Here is a 10,619-nt window from a genome sequence, read left to right on the forward strand (position 1 = left end):
TTTCAAAAAAAAACTTAATCGCTTTGGGCCTTGGTGCTCTTGTGTCTGGCTCAAACGATATTCATCGAGATCGTCGTGCGTGCGTGTCCTAGTCCCTACTCCAAGCTCTACTGTCCTTTTCTTTTCTTTTTTGTGTTTGTTCTCGGGTGCTCACTCCGGTTTTCCTAATTAACCAGGCAATGTTAGGTTTTCTGGATCCAGTTTTCCTTATAAACTAGATCATCCCTTTTCTTACTAAAATGCAAATGCAGGAACCCCCTACCATCGTATAAGGTTTTTTGAAAAAAATAGATAGAATACAAAGGCACCGATCCCAACAGTTAAAATGAATAGCGAGATAGCACGCATCAGGGGTCGCCGCGTGCAGGACGTCCTCACTCTTATACAGTACACAATATATAGCCTGTGCGCTATTTGATTAAGAGGAAACCCTTTTTTTGTCCAGGGACACATTACATTCTTACAACTATTTGTCCACGGGTGCGCGCTGGGTGCCCTTAATTTCATCGTCGTCCTCCGCTGGTTTAGGCTCGACTAGTTGGTGGAGGTGCTCGATGAGAAGCCAGAGGACGGTTGTGAACTCACCTCCACTGCTAAGCTTCTTGGCATGGGACTCCCTGCTACACCTGTTTGCCGCGTGGACCAGGAAATCCATCCACACGAAGAGGAGCACCTGCAATGAGTTGCACTCACGGTCTACGTTCTCGTCGTTACTGGCCAGTTCTTTGGCTACGTCGATTGCGTAACTGAGACGGGGGGTTTCAGGGCCGGCTTTTGGTTTCTTTTCTTGTACCATGTCGGCGAGCTTCTTTCTCCGTTGGAGACTAGAGCGGGAATTGGGGCCATCACGAAGGCGGAACATGTCGCGCCAGCTGGGGGCTGGGTGCGTTTGGCCTTCTTGGCCCCATATTTTGACTAGATTCTCACAGGTCCGCCGGTACAATCTGCTCTGGGCAAGGCCTGGTAACATGTAGGGACGTTCCACCAGGAGGAACATCATGTAGTTGGACAACACCCTCACCGAGTCATACATTGCTTGGCCTTCCATGATTTCCATCCCAGTGTGCTTGTCGTCGAGGAGGTAGAGGTCGGTGGCGATGTGCCAGATAATGATGCCCTCTTGGAACTCAACGCCTAGCAGGTCGCCTGTGAGCTTTTTGTACAGCTTCCTACATTTCCACTGGATTGCATACTCACCCCATTTTTTCCTGACAATGCCTTGGGTGCTCACGTGGCCCTCCCTGACTAATTCATGAATGTAAAGCCTCAATTCCTCCTTCAGGTACTCTGAAATCCTGGCGGTCTGTGAGTGATGCTCCCTGTTCCACCACTCCTCGAATCCCAGCATCATGGCAAATCTACCGGGCAGAGGACTGTTCCTTTTGCTGGGACGGCTGCACAAATGCAACATGTTATATTGCCCCACAGTACCTGACCACCTCCTTGCCGGCCTCAAGCACCCACTAACTCTCATGACCTTTATGAGCCGGTGAAGAGATACTATCCAACGGCGAAGCCGATCCCATCTCCCCCTGCAGAGAAATGCATGTTTCAGGAAATTCCATCTTGTGGCACACAGGAAGGGGAGTGTCCAACTAGACCCAAGTGCACTCAGCAGGGATCTTATCTCCAGGAGTAACGCACCACCCAGTAAGATGTAGGTGATAGCAACATCTACTCTGCTGTTACCATCTTTGCCACTGAACTGGAAGAACAACAGCGCTGCTGCAGCAGCGGCTGGTGAGGCGATACAGACACAGTAACCAAATGAGGTGTGCACCACGCCTGCCTTTGTGTACAGGATGTCGTAGAGCAGTGACAGCTCCAACTCCATCACCACATACCACTGTTCATGTGTGAGGTGGTCAAGAACTTTGATTTCAGGGTTGGCCGGGTCCCTGTCCTCTGACGATTCAACTATTGCGCGCTTGCAGAACTGAAACAGGGAATGAGCATGCCGCATGAGGAATTCTTCTTCATCGACACTACCCTTGCATCCACCTTGTGGGAGCTCATACTCAAGGTAAAGAAGGTCACATCTGGAAGGTGGTTTCTTCTTGAGGGAGCCCCGGATGATGTCCATGTTGCCGCACCTGAGCGCCCATGTCCTCTCGCCATATTTGACAACACCGACGACGAACATCAAGATGGCGGCGAGAAGGAGCATGTCTTGAGTGCCGATGTAATGCTTGTAGAGGACGTAGGAAGCTCCCAGCACCTGCAAAACGAGATTAAGTAGGTGTCGCAGCCACAACATGTTGTCTTCGAGCGAGTAGGCGGTGATGTTGTCTGGGCCGCCAAGGTGCAGCAAGAGAAACGGCGCCCAGAACGCAACCAGGCGATGCTCGCGGGGTGTGGCACCGTCGAATGAGAGGTGGCCGAGAGCATATATCGCGGTGGCGTCGGCGAGCTGGTACGCCAGCCAGAGCATGAACCTGAACGTACGCCAGGATGTGCCACGCCGCCGGATCCCCGCTAACAGGACGAGGGCAACCTGCAGAGTTAGGCTCGTCAGCACCAGGCTCTGAACCGCCCACGCATTCCAGAAGTCTATAGGCCCTCCAGCCATTGCTCTCGTCCTGCATGCTTAAAAATATAGAAATTATCTAGAAATTCCCACAATAATCAGAAAGATCCGACCTTTAATTTAACTAGTTGAATGATCACAGACGATGGTTTAGTTGCTACTATGTTATAAATTTTGCGATACAAAAATGACCTCTCCAATAAGATCAAATACGATGTAAGTTCGTTCTCAGTATTATCATCCAAACACTGTTACAAATCATGGTGTGCAATGGTCTTTCGAACTTTAAACTAACTAAGAAAAATAGCAGGAAGTAGTACAACCACTGGATAAGCAAATTATTTGTCGATATGGAAGAGGATAAATAAATGGTCATAGAGCCGTATTTCATCCTTTCTTGGGTTCCAATGTCAGAACACAAGTTTCAAAAGAACATATACAAACTGCAAATTAGAAGTACGACTGATTCCAAAAGTGTTGAGCAGTTTAAGATGGATTGAGCAGTTTCAAAAAAAATATTTATATAAATAACCCATGCCTTAACATTAATTGGACAATTTTTTTATCACATCATATTCGTTTATATCTTTGCGAGGATTTTATAAAACATTTACAGATAAGTAAAACTATATTTTTATCAACAATTCATATCCTAATATTGATTGTACAAATTATTTATTGTTTATTGCACACAAAAAAAATGACCTAAGGAAGGCTCGAACCCAACACCAACCTGGTAAACCTACATGCGCTAGCCAATATATACATTCCAGCCCCTATCGCCAAGGACTATGGCGATAGGGTATTTTCAACCTCAAACGGCCGTGACGGCGCAATCAAATCCTACCGCCATAGCCCTCGGTGGTAGGCTGTGTTACCCTACCGCGAAGGACGATGGCGGTAGGAAAAGGGTCAGATGACGAAAAAATTTCAGATCGTGGTCAGATCGCGCTAAAGTTTACAAAAAAGGTCAAAACAGTGCGTCAAGTGCCAAGTCAAGACCAATGCAGAGCTAGGCAACAAGGAGTACCAAAGAATCAAGAAATTAAGAACACTGAAAATAGTGAGGATTCACATGTGAACGTGCGCGCTGGATGCGTCTGTCAAGCCAACTAATCATTTGTTTAGCTTGTCAATACTAAATTAGGAAGGAAAAGACGAATTAGGTGGATAAATACAGTCTCAAGCATGTGCCTCCATTATTTCTCATGGATTAGGTGGATAAATGCAGTGCACAGGCTGCATTCAATCAACCAACAATACTATACTCCCAGAGCATGTGATGCCCTAGGAGGTTGTTAACAGCCTGCTCAGTCCAAGCCACGGCAAGAAGGCAACGAGGGTGAATCCTGGAGCAGGAGCAACTAACAGGGAATTGAGGATTGATTCCTGTTGAGAGGCCCTGAACACGTGAAGAAAATCGGTGGGAACTAATGAATTTACCAGTGTTTTTACTACTAGCACTAAAATGTATGCTCGTTAGACAGGCCAAAATAACTGGCATAGACAATCGATATCGAAATGCACATATACAAGTGCAGTGAAATGTGACAGTGGAAAAACCTGTAACAGCAGCACCAGAGTTGCTCTACCGAAGTCCAAGCAGGAAGTAGCAGCATAGAGAGATGGCGGCACTTAGGGCAGTGCTTGGCTGGAACTTAAATACCAGAATTCGAAAGTGGAACAGTACGTACCCTTTTTTCTTTATTACATAAAAAAGAAGAAGCAAGCAATGCGCATAGAAGAAAACAACTACTTTTGAGCCTCCAACCATACTTATTTAAAAGTAATGTCACAGTGGCTTAATTAATTAAGACATGCACCAGCCACTCATTATTGCTACCTACTTCCTCCGTTCCAAAATAGATGACTCAACTTTATACTAACTTTAGTACAAAGTTAGTACGAAATTGAGTCATCTATTTTGGAATGGAGGGAGTACTCAGTAGCGAAGATAGGTCCAACAGCACTTGGTTAAGAAGTATAGCAAGAGCACACCTTGGTTTGCATCGGAGTATATGTCTCATGGGAAATATAATCTCATCTGTATAAACCATTCCGATTTCCCTCCAAAGAGAAACAACTGTAGTGTATTATTTTGACGTGAACAGCAGGAGCTCTGCTTTTGCATTAAAGAAGAATAGAGGTTTTACACGGTTCGGACAAATCCGGACCAAGAGTCCGATCTTTCGTCAGAGAGTATTGGCAGGAGAGAGAGAAAGAAAAAGAATAAGAGAAGACGCCATGGGTTTTTATGTGTCCCCAGCGCCCGCCTCTTTGTTGGCCTCGTAGAAAATCTTGACATCTTCTCTTATCAGTCCAGCAAGTGCAGTCAGCGTCATCTCCTTCTGCTCAAATACCCTACGGTTTCTTTCTTTCCACAGGTTCCACACTATGTAAGCAGCAAGTGTGATTGCATCTCTGTTTTTGTCCTTGGTTCCATCGCATGTGCATAGCCGAGACCACCACTCTCCAATGGATGTTGCCGAGGAGGCCAGCATGCCCATCCTTTCATCAGCTTGCTGGAACTGGAGCCAAACCTCTTTCGCAAAGCAGCAGGCCAGGGCGATGTGTTCGGCCGTCTCCTTTTCTTGATCACAAAAGCAACATAGGTCATTGTGCGGCAATCCCCTCGCTTGCAGACGATCCGTCGTCCAATTTCTGTTCTGCAGCAACAACCATAAGTAGAATTTAACTTTTCCTTCCATCTTGCCCCTCCACACTTGGGCCAGCCCAGGCTTGTTGATCCTTGCAACAAAGTGGGCATCATAAGCAGAGACGGCAGAGTATTTTCGATTAGCGGTCAGGTTCTAGAGGATCTTGTCTTTGCTGTCCGTGAGCTGGATCAACTGAAGTTCCTCCCAGAGTCGAACGAATTGATTGAGCTGCCCATCTGTTGTCATTCTCTGTAACCCAAGCATCCATCTTCCATTGTTGAGCGCCTCTCTAACCGACATCTTCTTGAATCTGGCCAGTTGGTATAGCTCAGGATACATAAGACATGGGGCCTCCCTGTTTAACCATCGGTCCCTCCAGAACGCCGCAATGTTGCCGTTTCCAAGCCGAATCGACGTGCAGCTCGTAAACAGCTGCTTATCCATCTCATCGCAAGGCGTCGTCGATCCCTTCCATGGCCTATCCTCATCTTCCCATCGAAACCATTCCCACCTTAGACGGAGAGCACGGCTGAAGCAGTCAATGTTTTTGACCCCTAGTCCACCACATCTTATCGGGGAGCAAACTTGCTTCCAGTTGACAAGGCTTTTCCCTCCAATGTTTGCATCTGCAGCCTCCCAAAGAAAGTTTCTTCTCAACTTATCCACCTTCTTAATAAACCACTTATCCGGGGCAAAGGCTACCAAGAAGTAAGCTGTCGTTGCCGTGACCACCGAATTGATGTACACTAATCTTCCTCTCCTATTAAGCATTCTGCCTTTTCTCAAAGAAATTTTTCCGGCCATTTTATCAATCAGCGGTTGAATCTCAACTCTCTTTGGTTTTCGAATCCCAAGGGGCAATCCCAAGTATTGGCAGGGAAGAGAGCCTTGCACAATCCCAGCATCAATCAACAACTGTTGCAAAGCCCTGTCCTGGAAAACAACAGGGTACGCCACTGATTTTGCCATGTTTGTTTTGAGTCCAGAGGCATTCCCAAACATTTCCAGAATGGCATGGACAGCAGTAATCTCTTCTCGCGCCGGGTTGATGAAGAGCGCAGCATCATCGGCATAGAAACTCGCCCGGAATCTGGCAACTCGCGTTCGCAAAGGCTTCAAAATATTTTTTCTCGGTGGCCATATCAAGCAGTCTCTGCAGTGGTTCCATAGCAATGATAAACAACAGGGGGGACAGTGGGTCTCCCTGCCTCAAGCCACGCATGTGGGTAAAAGGTGAGCCGGGCGTTCCATTCAACAGAATTCTGGAGGAGGAGGATGCCAAGATCAGAGCAATCATGTCCCTCCATCTTTGCCCAAATCCCATGGCCTCCATGACTTCAAATAGATATCCCCATGACACGGAATCGAAAGCCTTGGCTATATCGAGCTTTAGGAAGACCAGAGGGGATTTCGCCAAGTGAGCCGCTTTGATCACATTCTTGACGTATAGAAAATTGTCTTGGATGGACCGTCCTTGAATGAAGGCACTCTGATTATGTGTGATCAGGTTGTGGATTTCTGGAGCCAGCCGGGAAGCGAGCATCTTGCTGACCAGCTTCGGAACGCTGTGCATTAGGCTTATTGGCCTAAAATCTCCTGGATCCTGCGCGTCGGCACGCTTAGGAATCAAAACAACATTCGCAGTATTAAGCAGATCCCAATTCCTTCCGCGCAGATTGTGAACACAGTTAACAGTGGCCAGGAGATCCGTTTTTATGATCGTCCAACATCACTTGAAGAAAGCCCCAGTGAATCCATCAGCCCCCGGTGCTTTCTCACCATGCATTTCTTTGATCGCCGCTAAAAGCTCAGTCTCCGTGAACGCCCCGTCCAGGTGCTCTAGTTGTCCTCGCGGCATCCCCAGCTCCTCCCAATTCAGTGTTGCAGATCGCACAAAAGGCGTACCCATCAGATTTTTTAACCGATCTCTGAGGATGTCAGCCTTCCCAACATGATCGGAAACCGGCCCATCTCTTCCCAGTAGGACCGGAATGTGATTCTTCCACCGGCGGTCGCTCGCTCTTAGGTGGAAAAATCGGGTACTTGCGTCCCCCTCTTTTATCTCAGTAATTCTGGATTTTTGCCGCCACCTTGCCCTGTCAACCACCGCAATACCCAACAGCTTAGCTTTGAGCAGACCTCTCAGGTGTCTCTCCTCATCGGAAAGAGCCCTCTCCTCTTGCGCCAGATCAAGTTGGAAGATGACCTCGTTAGCTAACCCGGACATGAATACGACCCATCTCCTCTTGTGCTTGTTCCAAATTCTGAGAGCCTTTGCTGTCCTTGACATTTTGGTGTGCAGTACCCTGATTGGGTCTCTGGACTTGACCTCTTTTGTCCATGCCTGGGCCACAATGTCCTCAAAGTCTGGGCAATTTAGCCAGTGGTTCTCAGAACGGAATATGAGGGGTTGCATCCATTCGTTTGAGCACAAGCGGGCAATGGTCGGATATATTTGTTGATGCAGGAGACAGTTGATAGTGGGGAAACGCCGCTTCCCACTCGCCAGACACCATGACCCGGTCGATCTTGGTGAGGGTTACATTCTCGCGCTCGCTGGACCAAATAAATCTTCTCCCAAACAGCGGAAACTCAATCAATTCCAAGTCATCAATGGTTGCTCTAAACCTGCCCATCATCCGCCTGTTGATGTTGTTGTTGCTTTTGTCACTTGCTTGGGTGATCATATTGAAGTCTCCCATCATCATCCATTGCGGCAGCATATGATGCTTGATACTCTTCAGCTCGTCAATGAATCGAACCTTGTCCGCCTCCAATTGTGGCCCATAAACGCCCGTAATCGACCAGCAAACTCCATCAACCCTTCTCCTAATTGTCCCAGAGATCGAGAATTCACCGGCCGCCAGGGGCTCTGCCACAATCTCGTAGTCGTCGGAGCAAGCAATGAGAATACCCCCCCCCCCCCTCGAGCCAACAGCCGGTAGTGAGATGAAGTTATCGGCGAAGCGCGGCCCCAGTGTGTCCACCACAATGCTTCGAGCCATGTCACTGATCTTCGTCTCTTGAAGACAGACAACACTGCACTTAAGCTCAGCAGCAAAAATCTGAATCGCCCTCCTCTTCGCTGGGTTGTTTAAGCCCCTCACATTCCAATTCAAGAAAGAACAATCCATAAAACAAACTGGGCCAACTCGGTTACAGAACAAGCAATCCAACGCACAGAGTACAATCGATGACTAGTCATCCCAAAGGAAACAGATCTTTGACTCCAACACCCCTCCCAACACCTAACAGCCAAGCACATTAGCAGCTCTAACATAGGGAACTAACCAGGGCACGCGATGAGCAGAACACTGACAGACAACATTCAGGTAAAGACAACCGGCCCTGACTTGCACGCCCCTTTCTGGCCGCTAGAAGCGTCGAGCAGGGCTTCAACCGCGGCGATAAATTTCCCAGGCAGTGGTTTCTTGTACATCTCCCTGTACCTCTGGAGCTCAGCCTTCGACGCTGTCGCCTGCGGCGCGTCCCCCGCCCAGATGTCACTCTTCTTCAGCAGCACCATCTGGACCTTGTCCATAGTAGACCACCCCGCGGTTGGTTTAGCCGCCAGCCGGCCGCTACTTCTCTTGGAGGGCTTCACTACCGGCCGCCCTTCCAGCTCGCAAGCGGCCGCTAGAGTTGCCAGCAGGGCCGCCGCCGGGGGGGATGGGGGAGCGGCTTATGAGGAACGAGAGAAGTGGATCTGCCGGTCCGTCCCCTGGCTCGCCCCGCACCACATCCTGGGTCGCATCAGGTTGACCGCCCAAGGACAAGGCCCCGGGCGGTGGTGGGCCTCGCTCCTCCCCACGCCCACGGTCTATCGCCCCCTCGAAAAGGGCCAGGCCCTCTCCATCCGGGCTCGTGCGCGGCGAGTGCGGCCCAAATATCTCCACCTCCGCAGTCGCCGCAATCCCATCTTGCCGAGCGGGTGCCGGCACATGCGTGGGGGCCCCCACGCGCTCCGCCCTCTGGTCCATCGGTGGCAGATCGGCAACACCAATGGGCACACTTGCATGCAAATGGCCATGCACGTCGCCCGCTTCCCCGATGCTCGTCCTCCCTCCTTCCTCTTCTTGCCCTGTCTCTCCATTATGTTGCTGCCCCAGCTCATGCAGCCAGCTCGGCGCAGCTGCGCACAGGGAGGTCAGACTTTCACGGGCAGGGCTATCCTCGTCTGCCACCATCTCCTCCTGTTACCCGCTCCCTTCCCTTCCTGGTCTGCGTTTTCCGCATCGCCATGCCGCTGATCAAAGAGCATGGGGGCGTCAACAGACCCGAAGAATGGGTCCACCCCTGGCAAGCCCACGTCCACCGCAGCCGTATCAATGAGCGGCGGGTCACCTCCCGCCGGACGGCCGGAATGCCTCCGACCACCGCCGTCATGGCCAGCCCCCCGACTTCTTCCCTCCTGGCTCTGTCGATCTGCCCCAGCATGCCTCATGCCCGCGCTAGCTTGAAGAAAGCCTTCCCTAGAGCCGTATGTCCTCCTTCGCCCGCCACCACCATCGCCGCCCGCGTCAGGGAACCTCAAGCGAGAACGAGCCGGTTGCCGCGGGGGTGGCGGCAGGAAATCTCCATCCTCGTAGCTAAGGAACCATCGGTATCCCCATCTGCCCGGCCACTCCGGCACCGTCCCGTCGTCCGACGGCGGCCCGCTGATCCCGCTGTCGATACTCATCCCGCTGTCCGGGCTAGAGGCCGGCGGACAGGAGAAGTCCACCACGTGATCGAGGTGGATGAGAACAGGGTGGCCTAGCATGCCAACCTTTCCCCACCTTGGCGCTGCTTCTTCCATGATATTGAGCTCCGGGTAGTGCGCGCCGGGTGACCCCGCCTCCCATGGCTCCTCCAGCTGCAGGATCCCCCTTGTCTTCAGCTTCTCCACTGAGTCCATCCACACCCAGAGGCGCAGGCATCCGGTCTCCTCTTCACTCCGCACCTCGTCATCAATCCCGTCGATGAGCATAGAGGGATCAAACAGCGGCGTCACGGAGTCCACGTCCCACGCATGCTCTGGCACACCCTCCAGACAGACTCGCACCTTGTAAAGCAACTTTGCCGGGGAGGCACGCCGGAATCGCGACCACGGCGCCACCATGAATGTGACACGCCCGAGCACCAGCGATCCCCGGCCGCCAACCACCTTGTCCCGGACTGCCGCATCATCAAAGACAACCAAGAGCTCTCCCAAGGCCCTCAGCGAGACCTTGACCGCCGCCTGGCTGATGCGGAACCGCAGAGCGAGCGCCCTCTTGACGTCGACGAGCTCGAACGGGAGTGGAGAGCCGACCACCACAGCGACCACGGCGGACCTTGAAAGCCTCCTCTCCGCCTCCGCCAGGGCCGCCGTCCGGCGCGCAGTACCGACGACCAGGCCACGCCTAGCCTCAGGGTCTGCCGCCGGTGCCTCCATCGCAGGGTGGACCGCAGAT

At 51.1% G+C, this 10,619-nt stretch overlaps 1 protein-coding gene across 1 annotated transcript; it reads right to left on the bottom strand.

Annotated features, from left to right (window-relative positions):
• Positions 1 to 466: 466 nt before the first annotated feature.
• Positions 467 to 2,661, bottom strand: LOC119357394. Its single transcript, XM_037624371.1, has one exon. It carries the CDS (start codon positions 2,567 to 2,569, stop codon positions 467 to 469), a length of 2,103 nt encoding a protein of 700 aa, XP_037480268.1. The 5' UTR covers positions 2,570 to 2,661.
• Between the last annotated feature and the right edge of the window lie 7,958 nt (positions 2,662 to 10,619).

Source organism: Triticum dicoccoides, chromosome 2A, assembly GCF_002162155.2.
Source record: "Triticum dicoccoides isolate Atlit2015 ecotype Zavitan chromosome 2A, WEW_v2.0, whole genome shotgun sequence".
Classification (NCBI taxonomy): domain Eukaryota; kingdom Viridiplantae; phylum Streptophyta; class Magnoliopsida; order Poales; family Poaceae; genus Triticum; species Triticum dicoccoides.

Excerpts from the sequence above, each read along its gene's own strand:
- LOC119357394 (XM_037624371.1), bottom strand. The coding sequence starts at position 2,569 with ATGGCTGGAGGGCCTATAGACTTCTGGAATGCGTGGGCGGTTCAGAGC.